General features: G+C 40.6%; 1 protein-coding gene across 2 annotated transcripts in view; it reads left to right on the forward strand.

The window, feature by feature from the left end:
- Nucleotides 1-27,758, forward strand: part of tmem132e (transmembrane protein 132E) — a 484,215-nt gene that overhangs the window by 410,676 nt on the left and 45,781 nt on the right. For both annotated transcript variants that reach the window (XM_069671683.1, XM_069671682.1), the window contains exons 4-5: nt 9,032-9,224; nt 21,031-21,174. In XM_069671683.1, the coding sequence (XP_069527784.1) occupies nt 9,032-9,224; nt 21,031-21,174 (337 nt within the window). The remainder of the gene's footprint in view (nt 1-9,031; nt 9,225-21,030; nt 21,175-27,758) is intronic.

Genomic DNA, 27,758 nt, shown 5'->3' on the forward strand with positions numbered 1-27,758 from the left:
AAGTGATTTTTTTAATGATTTTATTTAACATGTGCAAATCTAATCTTGACAATCTCAGTACAGACAAAGCCTCGCACACCCCCAGCAATCTTTGGCTCCCCCTAAGGGGAGCCCGGACCCCAGGTTGGGAACCACTGCTTTTTCGGACCGTACAATGCCTGGTCTCCATGGTGCTACATTCACCAATCATATATGAGCAGCAGAACGTATGAGCAGCAGAATGGAGCGTGCAACATGGGCTCTCTGAGTGCGACACCCTTCACTAGCACAAGACCAAAACAAAAATAGACACCACCTTGTGGCGCTATTCTGTACTGCAGTAATACTACAAGCTTTGAGGATGGATCCAACGCAGTGTTGTATAAATGGAACTGTTTTATCATTCATGTTTTGCTGTCTGCAACAATTTCTTTTTTACTAAAATTGTGACGCACAAAAGTCTGACATTTTCCAACTCTACACTCATTGACTTTAAGCAGATTGTAACAGCAGAGATGGCCATGCAGAGATTGCTCGTTTGGAACAGTTAAAAGAGTCGGATGGTAATGATGACACGTATATGAGGAGTCATGCAAATTGAATCCTGTCCTTACTTGAAATATTCCTAAGTGTATATGCTACCACACAACTGCTCTTTGGATAGTTTCTGTTATCACACCTCTCAGCACCTACCTTTACACTCCCTGTAGCTTTCCTTTTGATTACACCGTGTTTGTTTAACACAGAAAGTATTTCCAGCCACAGTCTTTATCTTGTTTGAGTGGATGAGCTCTGACTGCAGGACAAAACTGTGCAGCAGCAGCAGCAGCAGCAGCAGACTAAAACTCACAGATTTTGCAGTAATGAGCCCAAAAATACATGAATTCTCCAGACAATTCTCCCCCTAATTACCCAATCCAGTGCAGTAATAAGGAGCGCTCTAATATGTTTTCTAAGTTCAATAATTGTTCTCATTCATTTGTCCTTTTGTGCAAGATTTAAACAGCAAACAAGTTACTGCTTACTATTTAAATTCCCCTCTTTTCACACACAAACTCTCTTCTTTCCCAAAAATGAAACACGCACACCCGAGCCTCGCTCTGCATCTCATTTGAAATACATCTGAGTGCCAGGTCTGTTTGAACATCTGGTTTTGTTTACTCAAAATTACCTGGAAGTGAGGAAATGAGGTGACAGAGTTTTCCCTCCGGACCGTATTGTTGATCTCTTCATCGCCCTCCTCTCTTTATTATTCTCTTCTTATCTCACATTCTCTCTTTATCAGATCACACTTTAGTCGGAGCTGGAATTATTCAAGATATTTATTCTTCTGTTGCCCTCCATCAGTTACGATCCCATTCTGACAGCAGCTCGTTGATAACACCACATGAAGCGATGCATTATTGATCTCGGTCAATGGCTTTCAAATGAATAATGTTGTAGAAAATGCTGCGGCAGTTCCACTGTCACGGGCAGGACAGCAGAAACAACCCATCATTTTAATACAACCATTCTCTGGTTCGTTTTTGTGCTCTGAATAATTCAGCGTTAAACAAGGGCTGAAGCAAGAAACATTTTAAAGTGCCAATATTGAGTCCCTAATAAACTCCCACAGGACACACAGACGGATGATCACTGTTTTCAAAGCTGCTGCTCCTTCATCACTGGTGTTTGTGAACCTGAATAAAGCAGGAAATGTCCTTCTCGCACAATAGTCTTTCTCCAGAGTGTGTTTACAGAAATAGCTTCCACACTCATGTGAAAATTCTTTTGTAAGTACAATGTGGATTTTATTTTTTGGAGCAGTTTTTGGGGGCAAAAAAACCTTGAAAAAACATGCCGGAAAAGGAAGAATTTTAGCAGATTTTCAATATTTTGAGCTGCTTTTTTATTACTTTTTTCTTTTTTGTTGGTTAGTTTAAGGGCTTTTACTTTTCTTTAAGGAGAGTTAAAAATTTGGGGGTTTATTTTATAGGAGTAAAATAAGAAGTGCATTCAATGCAGAGCTGAATCAGACTTTAATTAAGCCTAGCTAGAAGAAAGACCTGACTCTATCCTGACTAAAATAATCTTGCAACACCTCTTAAGATCCTGTGTTTCCCAGTTTATCTTGTTTTCCTCTCATATTTAATGTATGCACAGCGGCAAGTCTGCACAGGAAGTGTAGCATGAGCAGCACTGTAGCAGCAGCAGCAGCAGTGTGTATACAGGATGCATTCAGGCACAGTGTTGAGTGAATGTCAAGGTTTTGGCAGCACGCAAAGCCAAACACACATTTACTATAGTTAAGCATGTTGAACTCAAGAAAATAGAAGTCAGACTACTTATAGAGCGAGTGAAATGCAAGCTGTCCTGCAGCCTGTGTAGAGAGCTGCAGTGATTTAAACACAGGTGTATCTGTTAACACACACCCCTGAGACTATTTACTGATCCTGTTTGAACTGCATGCAAACTGACATGTAAAATCCAGAACTGAGTTACATGCTGTCATTATTATTCTTTACAAACAGATGTTATCCCATCTTTGCTGTGATGCAGGCTACCAAAAACAGGTGTGCACGTTTTTTATAGATCTTTATACAAGCGCAGGGGTTCCAATCCTTGGAAAACGTTACTGCAGACAGAGACAGGCTTCCTGTGTCCCCTTGTGTCTTTGGAAGGAGTGGGAATGGCAGGGTAACGGGCGATACGATACGCGATACGATACGCGATACAATACAATACGCAATACAATACAATACGCGATACGATACAATACGCGATACAATACGCGATACGATACGCGATACGATACGATACGATACGCGATACGATACGCGATACATGGCACACGATAACGATAATATCAAGATACACTGATTCTGCGATAACTGATATATTTGCAAGACAATCATATAACGATACATCACGATATCTGATTAATGGAAGAATACAATATGTTCCCTTATAAAGTTCAAATGTAGGATTAACGTGTTTATTCTCGGCAATTTGGTGTCAGTTTCACAGAATTTGACACAAAATGAGATGAAACAATGTTTGTGTTTTCAGTCTGTAAATTACATTTACAAAACTATAGAACAACTGTAAAAACTCGGGATGCACTGATTGAGAAAATCATGGCCGATACCAATGTTTTTTTCAATAACTGTAATTTTTGTAATTATTAATGCCCTCGTCTGGGTAAGGGCCAAATTTAACTTTAATTATAAACAAATCCATTTATTCAGGCCTTCATCACACTCTGTGAGAAAGCGTGAATTCAATCTTTCAAATTTCCAATACATTTAAGAAAATAACCTGAAAACCTCTTTAGCCTGTTTTAGAATCACCTTTTTTTTAACAAAAATCTTTCTGAAAACATAAATACTTTTATGTTACAATTAAATTTACTGCACTTAAAAGTGGCTGGCACATCGCTTAACTTCTTCCGCTGTCCGACATTATCCCCGTCTTCTTCTTCTTTTATCCTGCCAGTTAATTTCCGTTCACGTTTCCCTCGTTCATTTCATAAGAGCCACCGCGAGGAGTCATGAAGTAGTGAAACGGTGAGTCAAAATAGCAGGGAAATCTCTTTAGAGTGCCTTATATTTATAAATTAAAATACGGATGTTTGGCAGCAGCATGTCGACATTGTATTGCACGAGTCAGGCGATGATATATTGCCATATCCCACCCTAGTCTTGGAATGTAAAACTTTTCCTTTCAAATTCCTGCTTTACTCTTTTACTCCTGCAGAATATCCCGATGTGATGCTGTACATGCTTTTAAAACTCAGTGTTACAGACTAAAGAGCTCCAGACTTAAGGACGGACCGTTCCCTCTATTCTCCATCTTTTCTTCTGCTGTATGGCTCAGCCCTGGAGTGCTTTGATCCGATGAACTCTCCCTGTTAATCAGTTCAAACAGACCTCTGATCAAAGAATGAAATCCCCCTGAGTTAAAAAAAAAAAAGCTTCAACTTTTAAACATATACACTGCTGTACAGATGGAACATCATTAACTTAAAGGAAAAAAAGGCTGGACTTTATTCAGCCCCCTCCTCTCCTCCTCCTCCTCCTCTGCCATGAGACACTCGTTTAAGTTTTTACTGTCCATTTGAAAGCTTTTATGTTGAAATTTGTTTGTCCAACAGCGCAGTGTGTTTTTTTCACTATGTGTTGTTATCAAAGCTGAAAGGTGTCTTGAATAATTACATGCCTGATTAGCATCGTTCATGTTAATGAAGGAAGACAAAAGAGAACAAAGTACAGCAAATCCGACCAAAAAATTTCTCTACATTTTCCACATCATCTGGGGTGAACTAGACTCATGTGACACCAATTAGCTTACATACATAATTTAGTGTTTTGATGAAAAGGTCAGCCTATAATGACGTCTTCAGGGGACTGTACTAAGACGTACTGTAATACAGCAGCTACTGAAGCAGAGCACTCACTAGTTTAAGTATAAAAGGAACATGGTCATTCTGTTGCTACTTCAGCCTCGTTCATCGTTCAGTAACATCATGATCATCGAGTGTATTTGCGGATTTAGCCGCCGGGATGTCACCAATTGTGGACAAAGTTTTGAAGCCTTGAATTTGGCATTTTTACCATTTCTTTTATGAGGCAGAAGTGACAATATTTGGACTAGAGGGCCGAGCTGAAGCAGATCGGGAGGAATCACTATGTTATAAGCTAAAGCTGGAACTAGCTTGGTTAGCAAGGTGCTGCTGTAATTCACATGGACTGTGATGATAATTGGGATGCTAACAATTGCTAGCAAAATACAGGCTTTAAAGAAAATGTACTTACTGAAAAGATGAACAGCTGACTTTACAGAGTATCTTTTAGTAGAGCCAAAGCTGAAGAAGTAATTTTTTAAGGTCACCACGGTAACTGCCTGTCGATCACTGGAAGCCACCGACTGTATAAATAATGGACGTAGCCACCGTGACTGTGAAAATGAAGCTGAAATATGGCCGCCGCCATGTTGGTTTACAGGAGCCTGAAGTGACCAACAAGTCTGTGTCTGTGGCTGATCTATTAGCTTGTGAATGAGCTAGCTTAACTTTCCCAGGAGGAGATTCAGTTTGTGACGGTGACTGACTGCAGGTCTTTATTTATCAGAGTAAAGAAGTAGCAAACTTGCTGCTCGCTCGGTGAGATAGCGGCGGGTGAATGACAAGTACCGGGAAACGTAAAATAACCATCACTACGGTCCACTGTAATCTCTCCAGGGAATAGCCAACAACTTCTGACTCTTGTTCATAAACACCTAACAGGCTAACAAGCCAGGTACGAGCACAGTATACCTAATTAGTGCTCAAAATATATCAATACAATAAGGTTTAGGTCTAAGGCATTTACTTCTCATTCACTTACAGTCTGTGTTCAAGACGCATTCAGTGGCACGGCACAGATCCAAAGGGGAGTCTGGAGCTAGCATTGTAATTACATTAACTCATAATGCATATACAGATTATGCAGAAACAGAAGCCTAAAGCAGACATTCATTAAGGATTCAGGGAATTTGCAGACAAACACTGGTGATATATAGTCTGAAATGTACTTTTTTGAGCCAGGTCTCAAAATGGGAAAAGTATTTCTCTCTCACTGAATGAAAAGTTGCTGCTTCCACTTACATGTTTTCCAATTTACTCCTCGCTCTGATAAAGAATGCCCTCTAACCCAAATCAGTGCATCGTGAGCATCATTTTTCCTTCCCTCCAGCGGGGCGGCAGTCGACACTGTATCGAGCGGCTGTACATGTGCTCACTCCAGCGGGCCGTATTGATGACAGCTTTAGTGTGTCACCGACAAGACGGGGGTGTTTGTTTTCAGTGAGTGATGTCGAGACAAATAGGCCGAGATCTCATCACGGTGTTCCTTAGAGGAACCTTTTTGTGGGTGGAGGCTCGTACGCTGAGTTTGATGCAGCTTTCATTAAAAGGCTTTCAGGATGAAGGGTGGGATGGGTCTCCGCTGTTGTGATGGAAAGATGGGGAGCGCGTCACTCTCAGCTGAAGGTGCGGTTTGGGTGGGAGGATTCTTGTCACGGCTGGAGGGAGATTTAATTTGCCCCTTCGCCGCCAGTGAGACAGTTTCATGTGAGGTTTGTCGAACCTGCAGATTACAGCCTGACGAGCTGGATTTTCATAACAGAAGGGCTCGTTATCGCTTCTACATCACTGGCATGTTTGTGAAGGTGAAACGCAGATCCCACACTGGAGAGGAAAGCAAAAGAGAGGATGCTCATACAGTATGTTTCATGTGTAACCTTCAGAAGAGAAGGCACCAAGAGCAATGATTGGTCAGAAGCCACCTCAATTACAGCCATTTGAAAGTCAGAGGCTGAACCAAATTTGCAATCTCCTCGCACAAGCTCTTCACTCAGGCCTTAAGATGGAAGAAGAGGCAAGATTAGTGAGCAGTGATTGTTTATTGACACTTCACAGTTTTTAGTCAGAGACAATCACTGCTTAATTCATGCTCATGATGACTCCGTCCAAGTTAGAAAACACTTCTCAAAAGCTAAAGCGTCAGTCTAAACAATAGCCTCGTGGAAAAGTGAAATATGTACTGAAATAAATAAATGAGGCCAATGTCAGATTAGCTTTTTCTGTTGAGTAAATAAATGAAATGATCAGGAGCAATGTCTGACATGAAGCTTTATCTGTTGTCTCAGAAACACAATCAGACCCACGCCTCGATCCCACAGGATCTGTGTCCGGCGCATTCCGTCTGTGCTGCGGCTCTGGTCTGTCAGACGGCGCGAGCGGTCGCCCACAGGAAGCGTGTCTGATCCGCAGCGGAGCGGAGCACTGGTCCAAGCAGCTGGATTCGCGAGATCACAAGATCCCGGGAGAACTACATTATCGCGCGAGAATTGCAAAATCACGCAGTAACATCAATGTTAAACAGAGCGACACACAAACAACAGTTCAATTTGCACCTCCGAGGTTGATTATCTGCTCATTTGGAGATCTTTCCGTGATTATAGTGCTTCTACCATGGCTGAGTACACTACTTAATTAAAAGTGTTCTTTTTTCAGTGTGTTGTTGAGTCGTTGAGTCTGTACCGGTCTGTACATGATGTTTTATTTTGAAATGACCGGATGCTGTGTGCTATTTTCGTGTGTGACTTCCTGTTTGGAACGATCTGCTCTGTTCAGCTTGACGTGTTCTATATTTGATAGGCCAATGCATTTTGAGTTTGAAAGTGATAATCTAAATAAACTGAATACATTAATTCCAGAAAAAGCTTTTCAAAAGACGGTGTGATAGATGGATATAACTTTGTTCTCAGGTGTGTGAAACCAGATGAGGCGATAGCTCTGTGCATTGATGCATTAGTTAGTTAGATTAAAGAAGGACTCAATCTGGACGCCGGAGAAGAAATCCTTTTAGTTTAACATAAGGTGCATTTTATATTCAGGCTCTCGGATCGGACAAAGAAAATGTTTATAAAGAGATTAAGGTACTGAAGGATTAAATTGCAGCATGAGGGAAGGACTCATATTGTAATATACTTTAGCAGAGTTTCAGCTTCTCCACCTTGACTTAATTTAATCAAGAACAGTGTGGACTGAAGCTGCTTATCATAATAGCTGCACAGGGGAATTGCATTAACTTAAACCCCTAACAGAAAAGGAATAATGAATCTGACATGTGATGACAGAAAACCTGGATATCAACAGGGCTGCTTTGCTTTTAAGATTCTTATGAGAGTGAAACATGGTCAGATCTATAAATGGAAGACTGTCAGCACACTGTGACCTTTAAGACCATATAGACACGTTAACTACCTGTCAGTCATGCAGGCAGTCAGAGAACTATACCAAGAAGGCTGAATAGACTACTGTTGACTGAATGAAGTGTTGCTGTATGATCCGGCCTTTTTATCAGTGAACATGACGGTGTGAGCTTTGCTGAATGTGTTAGATTGATCATACTCCACGGGAAGCCAAGAAGAGCAGGACATTGGCTTTTATTCTGAAATCCTCTCTTGACTTTATAGGGTATTGATTCCTGCTAGAATACTGTGATCAATGTTCATCAATTGACTATGTCAGAGTCCATTTAACTCTAAGTTTCATTTCAGTACAAGATAATAAAGCGACTAAATATTCTCTGAATGTCGTCAACTTCAAATATGCACAACCACATGTTGACTTTTTGTTTTTTTTCATGTCTCACAAGAAGAGATAAGGCCTTCATATATGTGTATTTATTAGCTCTTTTTTTTTTTTGACTTCACATGTTGAAGTCTTAATTAATACATGTTTTATTTCTAGACTTAAAGTAATAATCTCGAAGATTTTCATTGAAATGTCTGTTAAGTCTCTATCTATCGCTGAATGAGGTAACACAATGGTGATTGAGCCTACGGCCCACTGATGAAAGCCTTTGCATTTGCAGTTTTACAGACTGGGTGTCTGCGGAGACTTTCACGGAAAAAATCACAATCAGCGCCCAGTTAGTGACGCGTTTTCCATCAGCCAGCAGTGGTTGGTCTGCCAGAGAGGGTAGGCGGAGCTAAGCGGCTGCTTTTCCGGTCTCTGCAAGTGTTGCGAGTAAACGGTAATCTACTATGGCTGAACAAACAAAGAAAAGATCGATGACTACAGATACAACTTCAAGAACAAGTGAAAATCCAAAGAAAAAGAAACAAACTCGACGCTCAGATGAAGCAAACAGTCTAAAAAGGAAAGCGACCGTCAGCGAGGAAAATCAAGAGTTACAACCGGAGCCAACCGTGGACGTCACACATGCAACACTGTCTGGATATCATGGAAGTGTGTTCCTGCAATTACCGTTTATCACCATAGGTGCCACCAAAGAGAACAGAACTGAAATCTTTGATGAAAAATCTAAAAAATAACTGCAGAGCTCAGTGTTGATAGCTCACTTAATGACACCCTTAATAACTCAAAACTACCCTGTCACAGCTTTAATTACCAGAAATGAATCCATCACCAGGTTTCCCTGCTATTCCTTCTTACATCATTAATATGTTGCGATAAGGTCTTTAATTCTTACACTGTTTTCTGTGTGTTTCTGTCGTCTGGCAGGGAGGTGTTGGGCAATGTGGAGGTGATGCAGCTGGACTTTGAGATGGAGAACTTCACCAGCCTCTCCGTGACCAGAAGGATCAACTGGAACATCGACTACAAGGGGCAGAACCCGCCTCCTGACTCGGAGAAGGTTGTGACGGAGCTGACGGTGGTGCAGCGAGACATTCAGGCCATCATCCCTCTGGCTATGGTGAGTAGCAGGACAGACTCATATTAATATGAATATGTTATATAGCTGCAAAGACTACTCTATAATTAGTCTTTATTAATAATCAATTACAAAAGTACAAAAATTCCAGCTTCTAATTTGGATATTTTCTGGTTTCTTTACACCTAATAAAGGGGATCTTTTTGGGTTGTAGGCTGAAGAAGACATTTGAGGTTCTAGTTAGTTTTGGTAAACATTGAATGAAAATGAAAATAATGATTAGTTGCAGCCCTAATATAGCACGATTTTAAGAGCTATCTAATCCACTCAGGTTCTTAATTATGGTAAGCTTTGTTGAATGAACACTAATAAGCAGTACGCCTTGGTCTCTGTGAAGCACAACACTTCCCATTGTGAGGCTGCAGAGTGGGAATACACTGGTGTCACACACAAGTTTGTTCTACCTGGCTGGTATTTAAAGCTTGTAACTCCTTCATGACTCACTGGTGTGGAAAATAATCATCTCATATCAGCCTTGGCTAACTAACTTCTATTTTTATACACACATATACACACATTTTCTGTCAAATACAATGTCCGAAATCTAACAGCTGCACCGGGCAAACTAATCCTACACTTGCATGAACTCGAAAAATATAAATGTTGAAGCGTGTTGGACAGCTGGCATACCTCGAGCAAACAATCTACACGCCTTAATGATCCTTCAAGAAACGCATGCATCAGCTCAGGACCTCAACATTTAGCCTGAAAACTCCTTTGAGTTAAAGCTAAACCTTTAAGTAAAGAATATAAAGCCAACTGATTCTGTGCCACAATTCTTAAATCAGAGATGCACAGGTTATTCAATCCCTGCTACGATACTGTAGCGTTGTGAGGTAGCTAGGCGGATGGAGGAAGAACGATGAAGAGGCGATGTGTGATGCGTCAACAGAGCCCAGATTCATTTTCTTGCCACAGCGACAGCGACAGCTAACCCGCGGTTGAGGTGTCCACAAAAAACAAGAAACAGGTTGGCCAACTGCTTTTCTCCTAGCTCTCGCTTGCTCAACATGCGCCTCCTCCCTAACCCCCTTTAAAAGTAGCTTTATCAAAATAACTCCCTCTTCTCTCCCCGGAACTACTTCTCAGCCAATTACCAGCTATGGTGATCACCTCTTTCACTAAACGACTGCAAAACAACAGCAAACATAAACAGGAACTTAAACCCAGCGTTACAATATAGACATGTTAATAAAACTTTCGTATCTACAATAAAACTGTACATTTAAATGTCTTAATTCAGGACAGCCTGCACTCATATGAGGAAGTATTATGTACAGATGATTGGCGTTTACCAGGCAGGGGTATTGCCTTTAAAAAATAAATGCAATCAACACCTACATTCTCAGCAATGATCTGCTGATTGCTCAGAAAGGCAACCAATCCCCGAACACTTAAGTGTCTATTACTCTTTTAATCGAGGCCCCTCTCGTTGCCTCGTGAAAGCTGGCAATTAGTGCGGCTAGTAAACAGATTATGGGAACAAAGGGAAATTAATCAAGCAAGAGGTGTAGAGTACCTCCAGCTATGCCTCGCCTTTCCTGCTTCTTCTCTGATGGTTTTGCTTGGCTCACTTGTTTGAGTTAAACACATTAAAAACAGACAAATCGTATGATATTTTTTCATTGAAATTTATTGTAGATTATAAGAAATGGAAGCCTGGCTGCAGGTGGCGTGTAGCAGACATCTGAGTTAGGTGGCTTCTCTAGTGTGAAAGGCCATGCCCAGGGCCGTCAAAAGTCATCACTGCACACCTAAGACTCTTTAAGAAGCATGAGATGCTTATTAAAATACACACATATTACTTATGTTATAGAAAAAAATGCATAATTAAGACTTTTCTTCACCTCAAGCTCCATTAAATATACGTTGAGCCGCAGTTGTGACTCCGTGTACTGCACATCTGTTGCAACAGAAGGTTTACTTAATATCTCTGGTCCCCTTGTAATTTGGGATTAGCGTGCATCTTGTACCCAGATGTGTTTAGCTGCGTTGCAAAATTAGATTCTGCCTGTGAGAGTCTCCCTTGTAAAAATTAACATTCTGGAGCTTGATGGCAGGAAGTGACAGGGCCGTTCCTGTGGATGTCTTCCACCTCTGCACTCTCTATAGATCTCTACGTAAATGGCTCTGTTGCTTTAAGATCTTCATGGTCTAAATCTGCCACCATTAAGCACAGGACTCACGTTAATACAAGACAGAAAAGTAAGAGTAAGGTTGTTAATGTCATATATTTTAGTGGCCGCCGACATCACTGCAAAAAGAAAACTTCATTTGTTTTGAAATGGAAAGAAAGGAAAATGCCGTGTGCCACAGAAAGACTCGGCCCAGTCAGGCCCGAGGAGTGTAAAAAGTTTTCACACCCTGGGATTTCAGTCTGTGCTTCCAATTAATCTCTCATGCATCGCTGACATTTTCAGCGAAATAAACAGGCACAATTCACTTCAATCCAAATTTGGGACAATCTCAGATCAATACAACCTGCTCATTACGCTCTCTGAGCTGTCAGGAGGCACTGTGAGAGGGGGTGCTGCCTTGAGCTGAAAGAAAACGAGTAATTTTTGAGTCCTAGAAAACTTTACTCATCAGACAACATCTATTGATTTTCAAATCTGAGGAAGAATCCTGCAGGTTGGTCACCTGTGGTGCTTTGGACGGTGAGGTTTAATCCATCATTTCGGTTGTGGGGACTAATTGGATTGTAAATCATATCAAAAGGAGAAGAGGACGTTCCACTTCCCCCACCAGGAACATAATGGTAACACTAACAAAAACATGATTGATGAAGTGAAAACAGGTGGTTTTATCAGAGCAAACAGGACAGACCTACTCTGTCATTATGGCAGGCTGATGCAACGCCTAACGAGATGATGTCTTCAGCAAGGGTATCTGTTGTACAATCAGACTGTTTACTTTAATGGCCCTCATGAGATCAGCTTAAATCAGAGAACAGGTCTTACTGATGTCTATCAATCTTCATAATTCATATATTACCCACATAATCGTGAGCCAATATGGTCCACGTGGGTTGGCGGTCAGGGGGAGTTCCATGTGAAACAAAAAGTCCAGGTTAACCTGTAAGAGAGAAGGAAGACAGACCTTAAAACAGATGCTAATGGCTAGCTAGATGATGCTAAACATGTGGTTCCTTGTTTATCTGTAGGAGATGCCAAAGGTTGGCCGTGACCTTGGATGACAATGTGTTGGACATTCTGAGGATTACGCACAAAAAATTGGGAATCTCAGGGCGGCTGTGGCTCCACAGTAGAATTGGTCATCTCTCAATTGGAAGGTTTGGGGTTCGATCCCTGACTGCTACAGTCTAAGTGTCCTTTGGCAAGACACTGAACCCCAAACTGCTCTTGAAGTCCTTCGGTGTACGACTGTGCATAGATCAGTCAATTTACCATTTACCATATCTTTATCATACATACTTTAGGATGCATTGAAAATCTAATTATACGTTGTTACAACCCCAGAAAATGTCTCAGGATGAGGGAAGCAATGTAACGCTGATGTACTCAGGCAAAGAAGCTGTTTATAGTTTAGCAACCAACAAAGTTCTTCAGTTACAAGATGGAACAAAAAAAAAGAGGAGTCACATGAGGCAGAGGACAAAAGAGAAGGGCTGCGTGTGAAAATCATAAAGTACAAACAAATCAGAGCTTCTTTCTACCTTGTTTTCTGCGCACTGACTTACTGCGTTGGAAATAAAAGCCTAATGGAAATAAATAAGCCTTGCTGAATACCTTAATCGTACCTGCTCAAACAAAAATACAAAGTAGCAGCCACCCATAAACTAGTGTGAAAATTGAGTTTGTGAAAAGAGAGTTACCTTAATGTGGTGCAAATATCGGGATATGAAAAGAATAAACAAACTAATCCAAAAGCCCAATTTCCCAAACTAAAACAAACCTAGTGCCTCATTACGAGTTAACTAATTAATTCATACTAATATCAAAGTTAAACACAATTAACTATTGAGTAGCGATGAGAGACACAGCAAAATTAAATATCACAGTTCTCCCCGTCGAGAGCATGGAGTGGCCGGAAGACTGGCAGGTGATCGAGGAAGGCGGAACCGGGGGAATACTGGATGACTGGTGTAGGTGGGCGGTCCGTGCATGGGGGGAAATCCCTCTGAAGAAGCAGATGACCACTAGCACGGACCTGCACCACTAAAAGAACAAAACAAACACACAGGAACCGGAGGATCATAACATACGCAAAGATCAGGAATAACAGAACAAACTAATGCCGTCTTCTGAACACATAATGAATGTTTTCTTCATATTGCTGTTGGCCGTTTAATTATCAATTTTTATCAGTTTTGACTTAGCATAACTTATAATAAAAAAAACTTTAACTTGCTATTAAAATGTTTGCTTTTCAAATTAAAAGCGTTGCAATATCTATGTGAAAATAAATACCGACGGTGATGCTTTTGTTGTTTCCTTAGTTGCAGTTAAAGTTTTGAACAAGCCAGTTCTGTTTAACCTCTCCTCCGTAGTGCGCTTTGAATCAGTCCTCCAGGCTATTTCAGTGCAATGTGAATTAATTAATGACTATGATTGATTGTTACATGGACGAACAGTAATAAGTTAAGTCTGGTTTCGGCCCTGCAGCAGGTGCTTATCTTTGAGCCCTTCACAAGAATACAATACGATGCTGAAATACAAAAGTGACGGTTTATGTTAAACACCAGAATATGCTGTAATTAGCACAGAGAACACGGCCGCTGTGTATTCATTAAATCGACCAACGTGTCTCAAGTGCTTTACGAGCATGTCTGGGCTGCTGCGGTCAAGGAATGAAAGCTTTTAAAACAGAATTGGATCGGGTCAGGAGGTGCGATAGCCGAGGAAAAAGAAAATTACAGTGGAACAAAATACGGGCTGCGAAGTTGGACATCCTTTCACTTCTTGTACTTTGAAATTTTGAGGTTAGCGGCAGATTCAAAGCAGCACTTTTCAGCTGGTGTCGTACACCCACTGACAGCTTGTAGAACAGATCAGCACTTTCAGAAAGTGCTGATATAAAGCAGTGGGAGGTTCTTCTGTCTACAAAAGACAAACATGATGCATTTTGTGTAAAAAAAAAAAAGAAAAACTCGGGTGGACCCCTGTTGTAACTGTTGACTCAGGATCGGGTGGAAGAAGGAGAGAGAAAATGAAGAAAGAAGAGCTGAAAAAGCGACAGCAAGGGGAATGAAGAAGAGTTTTTATGGTTGGCAGAGCACAGATTGTGTGCCAGCTACAGTTGACCTACTGCAGATAAGAGGGGGAAGGAGGAAGAGAAGGGTGGAATTACTAGTGAATTTACAATGTGAGAGGAGAGACTATTCCAGAGTGGGAAGGTTAAATCAACCCTGGGGCTTATTACACAGTTTAGGCCACTATTAACACAAAGCCACAGAGCCCCTCATTCACTGGACACTCGCATTACTTTGAGAGCTGAGGAGGCAAGAAAGCAGAAAGGATGCTGCAGAGAAGGGGGGGGGCGGTACTTATGCCAGACTCCCTGACTCCATTAGCTGCTCTGCGCCAGCAGCTTCCAGACGTTAAATAAGACATGATGTTTTGTGTCGCACAAACCTCGCAGCTTGAAGTCACGCATGACGTCCTTACATGTATGTCTTTGTGCTCTTTCATAATCCAGCGTAATGTATTGTTTACATTATTCAAAAGCAGAGCGGAAGCGGTGGATGTTGTGCCGAGCGTTTAAGTCTCACACGCAAAGTCACCTCGCCTGAGTGCTTGTTAAAGCAAGACCCGGTGGGCAATTCCATACAAGGCTCCGCAGTAATGGATTACGTTTGGGATGACAGTAACCACGAGCAAATTGCTGTCTGTAATCTGTAAACACGGCTTAGACAAAAGGAGAGACAATGTTGTAAAGCCTTCAAACATTTCGACTGAGATTACACAAACACGCATAAAACCAAATGAGCATGAGTGATGATATGATTGAAGCAGACTGAGGTACACCTGTGAGTGATCCGCTGTGTGTGCTGCGCAGAGGAGACAGAACACAATTCATGAGGAGGACGCACGAGCCCATATTACTCCTAATGAATAATAAGACATATGTACAGTACAGTGTTAAGAAAGAAAACTGAGAGGAGGAAGATTTTTGTTATTTTACAGTTCAAGTCAAAAAGTTGAGAATTAAGTCAAACTTTTTTGGCATTTTGTGGACAAAAAATGTGAAAGAAAAAAGGTTTTTCTTTCTTAGCAGGGACAACAATGGCAAAAAGTTTTGAAGTCAAGATAGACCAACTCTGCAATTATCCACAGCTGTACGATGTGTCATTGCCACTGCCTGTTAAAACAGCTGGAGACAGATAAGACGACATGGATAAATATAAAACTAAATGGAAAGAAGACTTGGTCCATTGGAGGAAAATGTTGGAGAAAGGGAGTGGGGAGGGTGTCGACGATGTGTTCTGTCCACCGGTCATTAGTTGCCTGAGCTGGCTATGGACTTTTGCCAGTCACCGGGTCACTGAGAATACGGAATGAATACAATAGTAACCTCCTGGAGCATCGCCTTGTCTGTTGTTTACATCCCGTACGTCCAGTAGCTGCATCTAGAGGTATCCAACCAAACAACAAACCAACCAACACATACATTTATATTGATTTTTCAAACAAAAAGTAAGTAAGTCTCAAGTCATTTGGTCCAAGTCTCAATTTTTCTTGGGCAAGTCAAGTCAAGTCACAGGTTATGTCAAGTCAAGTCGAGTCCTTAGTTAGGGCAAGTCAAGTCTCGAGTCAAGACACTTTTTTTCCACCCAAGACACAGCACTCTTACCTGTAGTATCCGGTCTTTATAAAGAGAAAAGACAAGGTGTTAGTAGCCCGTCTAGTAATGATATCATTGGCCAATTTATATAACCTGTTCAAAAAGTATGACAATGAATTGTATCTGTATTATCTTGGCACAGACGCAGCCATGATGATGGTCTGGTCTGAGACCGTATTGAGTAGTAACGAGTACGACTGATGAGGCTTCTCTTTGGGGTCTTTGATGTTGTGTGTTGCCATAGCGAGGAGTTTGACTGACAACCAGTCCTCCAATCATGACAATCACATACCGGGGAGCTTTTTGAGTCGTCCAATCATGATTCCCAGTTTGCGCTGCGTACATACTTGATAGTTAGAAACTTGACAACAATGAAGTTTATCATTTTATATTTAACAGCTAACATTCAAACTTATGAACACACACAAGTCATCCAAGTCATCATGCCTCAAGCCAAGTCAGGTCCCAAGTCATTCATACTCTTGAAAATACTTCAACCTTGCAGTAAAGCATAAAGGTGCTGGAGATCGGGTTGCATATTTTAGGAAAAAAAAAGCAAAGAAAAGAAAATGGACAACCTTTAAGATTCTACGTCATGCAATTATAGGCACAGAAACAGTGTACGATAGATAGGGGAAGTAGTTATTTAGTTTACCTGGAGGTTTTGACAGTATTTCAGAAAAAGTCCCCACACTTTTTAAAATGTTTTCTTGCAGCCAGAGACTGAATAACAGGTTTTTTCTGGCTCTAAACAGAACATAATGTCCCTCAACCATTGAATGTGTCTGGGCGGGGCAGCATCCCTCCATCTTAGCAATACAGCACGCTTGGCAAGGAGAGAGGCAGAGGATAATGCACAGCGTTTGTAGTCAGGCGCGTGTCAAGAATTCACTTTTTTTTTTATGCGGTGAGAGGCCAGCTCATCTCTCATGGGCCTTAGAGAAGTTGCTCAAATACAAATTGTCAAGTACAATAGTTTTTACTGTACTGGTAAAGTATATTCAATATATCCTTCACACAGAGTATTAAATAACTGTTTTGCTGCTTCATTCTGAACGTAGTAATTAAGTGAAATGATAGCTCTGCGCAGTAATGACTGATTTTGTTCCAAGCTGAATTCAGGTAAGCATAATTAGTGCTCCCAAAGCAGCACACATGCAATTGTAAAAGTGTCTGCTGCAGTGTAATACTAACCAGATGCCAAAACAGCAAGGACGGCTCAGGGAGGATGTCTTTCAATTAGGATTTCACCCCAGAGTCCAGTCAATTATCCACAGAGGTCTGTTGTGCTGTGCTTCCCATAAATTGGCCGTGTTTAATAAACTGAAAACACAAAGCTGCTCTGTCTGGCTTTAGGAACATCACATTTGAAATGAAATACTGGAATTCTTTGGAGAGATTCTGCTTTTTATTGCAGAATTAGAGAGGCTTGATCATGGGGTTCAGTCAGTACAACAAACTTGCATTTGATTAAAAAGAAACATCAGTTGTGGGTGATGTGATTAGCATCAAGAACACTGATATGCTGATGCTTCAGACCATTTTCAAAGGTTTCAAGTATATAGAAACAAAATTGGGGCCTTGTGATTGGACTTAGTAGCTCTGCTGGAGTGATGATATTGATATAGAGAGTTTCAAACAATCAAACTTTCTTTTCCAGAACATACACACACACGTTTAAAGTTTCAGACAGATCCTGCAGCTTTGTAGAATTGTTTTGATTACTTTTCTGTATCAGTTGCTCCCTGAATGACAAAAAAACAGGGGAGAGTTGTTGAGTGATGTTTTTGAAACCACTTCAAAATAAGATACAACAGACTTGAAAATTTAGACCCATTCTATTTGAAAGTAACTTCACTTTCAACACTTGGCTGCATGTATTTTCAACATTTACCTACTCACTAATAATATTCCTTCAGTGTGTCCTCCGGCTGTTTAAGAGATGACCTTTATCAATTAAAAAAACTATAACTCTTTGCGGCATGTATATCAGACTAGTTCAAAGAGTTTATGCACTGAATTATTTTCAGTGTTGAGTTCTGTTTCTGCTGCAGTGAAGGCGGTGAATGATATTATTGATTACCTATACTAGAAGTAAAGCTCTGGCCTTATTTATCGATCTATCTGAAGCCTTAGCAGAGATTGATTAACATAGGAATGTCTGACAAAGCATTGGTTTACAATGCTCCTTTCAGTGAAGAGTTAATGTAGGAAAGTTAATAACAGCCCAGCTATCTTACTGTACTCAGTGGAGTTCCCCAGGGTTCTATACTGGGTCTTCTTTGATTTCCCTCTGCGTAAATTATTAAATACTGATTCTACATGTACAAGCTCATTGTTAAGACGACAAAACCATACTTTTGAGTCTTAAAATCTTTAAACAAATTTCCAGAAAATCAGCCAAAGGAAATGCACCAGCATTTACTGTTATGTGAATCTTAGTTGGTGGGTGCTTTAATATAACATTCAGGTGCTTTTAAACCATTGCAGAAGAAGGGAGGGCTCCAGAAGTTTTTGTTTCATTGATGGATGCATGTTTTCCACCTCAGCCAAGCGTAAGAACTTTTGCGTACTGTTGTGTACAGAGTTGTTTTCAGTCAACATCTCATATCCAAAGGTGTTCTGTTCAGACTGAACAGAGGGCTGTAATGTTTTCGGCTCCGTGTCATTTCTTAAAGCCTGTGGAAGAAACCGATATTAAAGAAGTTGGCAACTCCATCTGAATTAAAAATTAAACTGTGACGTCTGTGATAAATGTCACTGCTGGTAAATGCTTCTGTTATTACCAATTATATTAATATAGATTTCCTTCCCATTTTGGCTTCTGTTGGTATATGTATTTGCTTTCTTCTCTAATGCTCACTCTTTCTCCTTTATGTATTTCTGGTATCGACCAGGTCTCCAATATAAAAGAGGTGTTTGACCTCAAAGGCCCTCACCCAGTTAAATCACACAAATTAAAAGGTTTCACGTGTATCTTTATATCCTCTCCACATCTTCATATGTCACTCTCAGAGGTAGAGTTCAGTGTCGTGCTGAGGACACTTCAGCACTTACTGCCTTTGTTATTAGCTAAGGCTACAGAGATTAGATACCTTGACAAAACTCAATGCTGAGTCTGTGTTTAATATTCCCTCTATGAATAAACAATTCAGGGCCGTGCAGTTAAGTTGGGACCCATGAAAAAGATGAAGGGAGGTCGTGGACCCTTATTAAGCCCTGAAGATTAGTGTCTGGCAAAATTTTGAATATATCGTTGTGATTTGGGGAAATTTACATGGTCTCAGACTCTCTCCTGAGCTACTCGTGCATCACAAATGAGAAAACATGTTTCCCTCTTGCAGCTTACATGAATCTGCAAAAAAAAATATGAATTCATTCAAACTTCAACTGAAGGCCAGCGTGTGTTTTAATTGGCTGTTTGCATTCCAGTGCATTCAAAATAAAAGGCAGAATATATTATACAGTTTCTGTTCTTTATGTTTGTAGTTTATCTACATTAAAGGATTATTTTTTTCACTTAGTGCAACTAGCTCAATTTACCAGTGTTTGATCCCTTTTTCAGAAGTTTAAACTTGAAAGAAAAAGCAGGGCAGCAGTGTAAGTGTTTTCTTTCTATGAAAAACGAAAGCTTATATATCTTGTATAGTTTTCCTTGTGAAGATTATCATCACATATTTGTTAAAGACCAAACTCCTATCTGTTGTGTAGAAGTTGGGCTATTATGAAGAGATCCATTAATATGAACAGATCTGACCCTGTTCAAACCACATACAATACTGTGTTTTCTTCTTTAAAGGAGAAGTTCGGTATTTTCAAACCTGAGCCCTATTTTTACAAATTTGGGTGTCGAAACTTTTGGAATCGGTCCAGTAGATGGCCTCTGCCGTAGCCGCGATACACGGCCGCAATGGTTGCAACATAATCCCCTGGGGCAATTGCACCCGATCAAAGTACGTCCACTAAAAGTGCTTGTTTTGGCCACTGACAGGCTCAGATTGTTACTCCAGGTGTCCGACAACATTACGGAAATGATCACTACAAATATTTTCAGTTTTTTTAAAGAGTAAGATCCTATTTGTGTAACCAGAAACAGAAGTTTAAAAAGGAGTATGTTTCGATGAGAAAGTGGGTACGTATTACCTGCTTTATCATCTCTAAATGGAATCAAAATCAAGATGAATTGAAGAGGACTTAAAACTCTGATAGATATCATAAACTCATTAGGAAAAATATTTACTGAGCTATTAGGTCAAGTGAGAAGTAGGGTCTACATTTCATCTTTTTCCATGTAATCTTCCTTTAACAACCTGTGGAGTCACCTCCTGCTGGCCAACGCTTCAAGGCACGTCCACATTTGTTTGAAACAAAGATGCTTTGTCCTCTTCTTAAATACAGTCTGTGGTTGGAACAGAATTAAGTAAATGGATAAAATCCGGACAAACAGCATTTCGGTCATACTTCCTCTTATTGACAGCTACTTCCTGTTGCATATTCCTAAAACCTTGAGCACTTGAGGCATTTGAATGTAATGAGCTTTCTGCTGTGACAAACCTACCTCCTTGAGCATCGAAGTCCACTTATGTGCTCAAAAATAAATGTCATAAATGTCATGGGTTTTTTGTGGCCAGAAATCTAAGATGACGCTGTGATTTATCCGGTAGGAACACATTTAACCACACGTTTCCTAAAATGACTTTAAGGCTAAGATCCCTTTTCTTTCCTTTCTATCCTCATTTCGTTTCCGTCCAGTTGCTCACTGGGAGATCAGCTCGCTTGAAATGAAAATGTCAGTTGATGAAATCCAAAGAAAGACGTCTCTGTAAATTGAGTTCTGGTCTGCCACTGAGAGTATCACCTGGGAGACGCAGGAGCCCCGGTGGTTCAGCTGTTAAATGTGGACATAAGTAATAATGATGAAATATTAAGGGAAATCGCTCTCTACCTCTGACTGTTTCATGACTATCATTTTTTCTCGCTGTAGGACACTGAGATTATCAACACGGCCATCCTGACCGGACGCACCGTGGCCATCCCCGTCAAAATGGTCTCCATAGAGATGAACGGAGCCGTCACTGATGTCTCAGCCTTCGTGCAGTGCAAGTCCTCCAATGAAGACATTGTTAAGGTACAGTAAACCTGATTTCTCCAATCTCTGATTCTGTCAAAGTGGTCTCTATAGAGACGAATGGAGCAGGCGCTGGCGTCTCTGGCTGTGTGCAGTGCAAGCCCTCCAATGAAGACCTTGTTAAGGTGCAACAAACCACATTTCCTCAATCTCTGTATCTGGGGGAAGATGTCATTTTAGGAAATGTAATCCCTTTAGTCGTCCACTGATGCTTTGGAGAGGCCCAGCACTGCAGTCACAACATCAGGAAAGCATGAAAACACATCAGAAAAGCACAAAAACAGATCTGTATGTACTCATGATTTAATATTTGCTGTATGCCTCAGATAAAATCAATGGGTGGATGACCACAGGCATAAAACTCTACTTTTAAATCAATATGGTTAAAAGGGACCAGTGAAAGATCCATTATATACCTTTTTTGAAGCACCACACCTATTTCCGCTCACATGATGTGCTGTAGTGCAAAGCCCTGCACGTCTTGTTCACTTATCTACAGCATCTTTTAACTATGTTATTTAAGCTTATAGCAAAATAGTTAAATCTAAAAGTCTTGAAAATTATCTTCAATCCAAAGTAGAATTAATGTCATTTAGTTTACTGAAAGCCTTTTTGATATTGGGTTTAAATTGGGCTACTTATGTTCTAAATACATTATGAAAATGACTTGCAATTTTTTAACTTAACAGCACAACAAGCAGTCTGTTTTTTGGCTGTGGAAGTTAAGCATGAGCCCTTGATGATCTATTACCAGCAGTGGGTATTTAATGTTGCTACAGTTCCATAAAATATGACACTATCTTAGCCAAATCTCCAGACTCAGTTTATCACTCTGCTCTTGGATTCATAACCAGAGATAAAAAGTGTAAAGTTAGTTTGTCTTCTCTAACACAGAGGCGTGACAGACACTTGTGTATTTGTGTTTATAAATCCTCTATTGGTCAGTTAGTGCCCCACATATTATCCATGCTGAACTGGACCACGGGAACCTACAAAACTTGCTCTACTGACTGTCTTAGGGCCCAATCAGGCAGAGAGCGTTTTGCAGGCGTTTTGCGCACTGCACTGCCTTTTTTGTTGAGGCAGTGCAGTGAAAAAAAGGCGCAGCTTGCTGAATCACAGCTGTCTCTAACCTAACCGTTATATTGTAAACTGACAGAAGGCCCGCCTCTCCTTTCATCCGATTGGACAATGAGAAAAAACGCCCATGACGTTGGGCGCTTTCTGCTTTGAGTTGAAGTTTTTTCAACTCGAGGCGCTCGGAGCGTTTCCTCATAAATGCAACGCGCACAGAGCGGAAAAATACGAGGCACTCTGCAACGGGAAAGCAGCGCGTGATCGGGCCCTTATGCTTCAAGTCCCTTGAAGGCGATGGTCTCAAACCACTTCACCTCAGCTTGCAATTGTTTTTTCTCAGTCTTGTGTTTTTGGTTGTTTTAATTGTGTCATTTTGTGTCTGGACATCATTGCAAATGAGGGAAACCTCAATGACCTTTGAGGCTTAAATAAAGGTTTGAATGAAAGATGCCAATAATAGTTCAAAAGCTCTGCAGGGTAACGCTGAAAGTGTCTGCTAACTGCTAAGTATGATATTGATCGAACAGTATTTTGTAACTCACCATTCAGTGTTCAGTTGAATGAATAAGTTTTAGATGGCAGAGCTTCTGATTCCTCCTGATCTGACTCAGAGGGCTGTGCTATGCTGATTGTTACATGTGGCACATAATTTGTACTACTTGAAACCAAATGTGAGGGAGGTTTTAAGAGTTGTAGACGGGTACAATGTCAATGTCCCGAGATGCAGGGAACACAATCACTGCTCCGGCTCACCGGGAATCCAGGCTGATATCAAGTCTAGTTTGTTGATTAAGTAAATTAAAGTGGGATCACAACAACTTCCAGAGCACATTAGAGGCTGTGATTACACCGTTATTATTTTCTCCAGTCAATTACTATCATAATAGATTGCACTATAGGCAGATTGCATAATTGTATAGGCAGTGAAGTGTCGCCGTGCCGTTTTGCACTGCTGATCACACTGAAAATGAGAGCGTAAGAGGAGATGTGACCTTAGATGAGACAAACAGCACATTCTGTTTGCCATTGTGTTTAACTACGACAGGCTCGTTCCTCCTCTTAGGTTTCTCATGCCACCTATAATAACACTAATATGATTACATTAACTCGTATAGCAATTTCCAAAAGCAGACTTTATTAAAATGGTTACCAGGAGTACAATGATAAAGAGATCACATTAAAGGAGAGGAGACCTTTAATACTTTCTGTAAAAATTCTGCACAAACTTTTTGAAACTGAAAAGTTAACATTAAACAAAGTTCTGCAACAACTTGAGTCCAGACCTCAAACAACACCCCTGTACGAGGCAGGTGTCTCTGATAAAATGGACAATAATTGCATGACAGCATCCTGTTGCACCAGCTAGATGTAACTTCAAGTAAGTTCAACTAAACTTAACATTCAAACTCATAAGTTTGATACTAAAGCTGTAGGTCTGGTTGCACCGAGCTAATCTGGAGTCCAAACTAACCAACTTTTGGTGGAATATTTCTTGGAATATAATTATTTTATTTCCAACTGCCAATAACATGTTGTTTCTTGTGTCCATTTGTCTTTGAACTGCAATAGTTAGAAGGATAAACGCTAACAGCAGCTAACATTAATCACCATTCTACACCAAAAAGGTTTATAAACTGGGATAAAGCATTATGAGTAGATGAGAACTGTACAAACTTAGTGTTCAGCTGCAAAACTGAGAGATGAAACTGACTGTTTAGTGAGGTCACCAGCTTTGCTAGCCCAACAACAATGTAACTAACTGTACATTAGTCTCTCTAATAACTAAACATTTAAAGATTATCAAATTTTTTACACGGCTGTGTTAAATACTTTATTCTGATTGGTTAATCACAGCAATCCGAGGTCTGCTATTTCTTAATAACAGACTGTGTAATCATATCAATCCGCCAAAAGAAGTTCGGTTAACCGTTGCCATGGACGCAGCTCTCACTGTGAGTTTAACGGACTATTTTTTTACGGAAATAGAATAATTTTTTAATTAATAAAATAATTTCAAAATCAATATATTGTGTCAAATAATTGATTTTGTAAATAAAAAGCTGTGTCGCGGGGTTAACGTATAGTGAGCAGGTCGTTATCACGTAGGAACCCCGACAGGGTGAGCAGGACCCCGACAGGGTGAAACAGAGTTTTCTGCTCACTATACATTACCCCTTACATAACTAGCTTCTTCTCATCTTTCAAGTTATCCAACCATTCAAAACCAATCACTAGTTTAGGAAGGGAGACTTTACTTTAATTCAGATGATGCAACCTCAGGTTTTCTTTTAGGAGTTGTGAGATTTAGAAGTGGAGAAAGTGTTTTTCATGACACCATTTCTTCAACTCTCACTGGGGGCTGGATAACAGCGTTTGTTGCTCAAGGGTGAGATCATAATGACAAAGAATGGTGCTAATGCATTGTTTCTGCTGCATTAAACCTGCTTTCTAATTACCACAAGTTTGACGTTAACAGTCCAACAGTTTGTGAACAAATACATTCTGCCAGAGGACAGATATCCCAAACTGTAAGCCATTCCCGCCTGTCTATCAGAACGCCTATTAGCCAGAGGATCTGGCAGTAAAACAGTAACTACTTCATCAAATTTCTCAACTCTATCTCCTCCTTGTGTAAAGGCTTCACTGCTATTGAAAATCTATCTGCATGCAGTAACAGCAGCCTGAGAATCCTCCGCACTCAGAGGGAAACAGCCATCAGGGAGAGGGAGGCGCGACGTGACTCGCAGGATGATCAAATCCGACTCGTTGGGTTGTAAATTGTCTCCCTGTAGCAGAAATCTTTAAATTCGACCATATTAATTCCTTATATTTGAGGACTGCTGAATCCATTCTGTGTTGAAAAGGCCTTCTGTTCATTGAATAGTGAAACTAATGCATCAAGTCGGACTAATGAAAGGAGTTGAGCAGCTCCTCAAGGTCAGGAGAGGCAGGTTTGATAGTAGATTTAACAGACTGAGGCTGTGAAGCCATAAAGCTGAATCAGATACTGACTTCAATCATATTGGTCCTGACTGGCCAATATCAGTTCTTATTAACAGACCAGTATCTGTCCAATATATTCCTCTGTGATATACGGGACTGTCTGTAATGTGCGCTGCCTCACACTCTTACACAAATTGGTCCGAAGAAATAGATTCTGATACCCGCCGGAGAACAAATTAAACTATGAATTAAACACAAAGCAGAGAGCCGATCAATGAGTGTCCTGTGTGGACATGTTGGGTGGGCTTCCGCTTGCACTGTCAATAGAAAAGAGCAGGTGTTGCATCGGGATGGTTTGCCCGCTGCTGCACGTCGTTTATCATGTTTCATTATCCATTAAAGACAAGGCGCTGGGCCATGCGATATCGAGTGGGTTTGCTTCAGCGCTCCTGCCATTGAACATTCGAGGCTAATTTAAAATGAGCCCTTCAGGCGCAGGAAATGCACGAGTCATGACAGTTCAATAAAACATCCCGCGGAATGCAGAAGTAAAAGATTCACAGCGAGCGCGACAAATGGGAAACACTCCATGACTTTGTTGTTTGTTGTTATACCGCGCACAAAACTGTCATGCCACAAGTCACAGGGATCTATTTTAATCAGACTGTCTCGTTTTAGTCGAGGCATGCTGCTTGTGGTTTTTTTCTTTTGCTTATGTTGAGCGCTACAGATGAGCGGTGCAAAATACACACGCCACAAAGCTTTCCAGTATCTTGTCAAATCTGCAGCTCGCGTCGTGACTTGAAGCTGCAGCTCAAACAGCATTTAAACAAAAAGTATTCTCCAGACTTTCTCCCTGAATAAAGCTTTATTTACAGCCCGACATTCTTCTTGTTTGGATGTTTGCCAGCCCACAGGTGCTTGTCTTTGTTTTTGTTTTTTTATTCAAGAGTAAAAATAGGTTTCTTTCCCGGAAACGCATTTCTTTAGTTCTTTCTTCTTTAGAAATAACTAAGCTATGGTGTACATCAAAAGCCTACAGCAGATAAGCCAGTCCTGTGTTCGTCCGTGCATGTGTGTGTGTGGCTGTGCGTGTGTTCATGTGCAGGAGGGATTATTAAGGCACCCCAGTTGTACAATGGTGGAAGGGATAGAAAAAAGGAAGCTGTGAGATTGTGTCACGAGGTAGGGGGGACTTGCCGGCCATCATAAGCAACAGAGACCAACCCCCCACTGATCATCCTCCCCCTCGGCACTGTGACTCATATAAGCCATCTGAAGGCAGAGATAAGGCCTGGTGTCAGCACATCATGCACACGCCTGTGGTCATCCTGCACACATACTGTACCTGGCTGAAGGCTTATTTCACAATACCTCGCTCCCACATTAGTGTGACACATTTACCTTTAGTGCAGCTCTAAATTCAGCATCTTAATTTTCTTTTTAACCAAAAATTAGCTATAAAACACACAAGAGCTGCAACAATAATCTATGTTATCAACTATTGAATTAATTGCAGTTTCAATAATCATTTTATAAGTTTGAGTCATTTTTTAAGAAAAAAAAGTAAAAAATCTCTAATTTTATCGACCATATGACTGATAAATCCATCCATTATCTATACTGCGTACCCTCAGGGGGGCTGGACCCTATCCCAGCTGTCATTGGACAAGATGCTGGAAACACCCTGTGCTGGTCACCAGTCAATCACAGAGCAACAACTAATGAATTACAGATTAATTAAAGTAATCATTAGTTGCTGCTTTAAGTACGAGCATGGACAGCTGTTGTTTTGCTGGGTGCTTAAACACCCTTGCAGCTCAGGATGGAAGAGGCTTTGATGAGTTGCAGCAAAAATTATGCAGAGGAGGATGAAACAAAGTCACTGATGAAATCTAGAATTAGATGGGAATTCTTCAAATTCTTGCAGTAATTTTGCACAAACCTTATTTTGAAAGGTCAGTTCAACCAAAACACAACAATTAAAACACACTTCTCAATAACCTGATGGTATCTGGCCGTGTAGATACACTATAATGCCAAAAGTAAGTGGACACCCCCATCCATATTAAGATGTGGGTGTGTTTTGTAGTTTTAGGTGAGTTCCCATTAAGGCTCATCATAACAATACATCATACGTTTTGACAGTATTGTGCTTCCATATGGCAGCTTTTTGGGAAAAGGCCATTTCCTGTTCCAACATGACTACCTGGGTTTATATGGAGCGTAATATTCTGATTATAATACATTTAAAAGCCCAAACCGAATAAAAATGCTCCATATAAACACCTCAATCAGAATCAAAAGGTCCAAACTCATTTCAATTTCAATCGTTTGCAGAGGGGTGGTTTCCACCTTTTCATAAACTGATTATATCTTATATATCATATTTTAAATTCAAACTTTAAGAGACCTTAATATTATTAGAAGGCTAGACACAGCTAGATACAGCACAGTCACGGTGTTGCTTGCTGAACAGCAACACAACAACGACTGCGCTGTACAGACTCAAGCTTCTGTAGCTGATAAACGCGCTAAACTGAATGCACAATGTGCGCATGTCA

This window comes from Semicossyphus pulcher, unplaced genomic scaffold (assembly GCF_022749685.1).
Source record: "Semicossyphus pulcher isolate SPU_LCO1_2020_fin unplaced genomic scaffold, fSemPul1.0.p SCAF_10, whole genome shotgun sequence".
In the NCBI taxonomy this organism is placed as follows: Eukaryota; Metazoa; Chordata; class Actinopteri; order Labriformes; family Labridae; genus Semicossyphus; species Semicossyphus pulcher.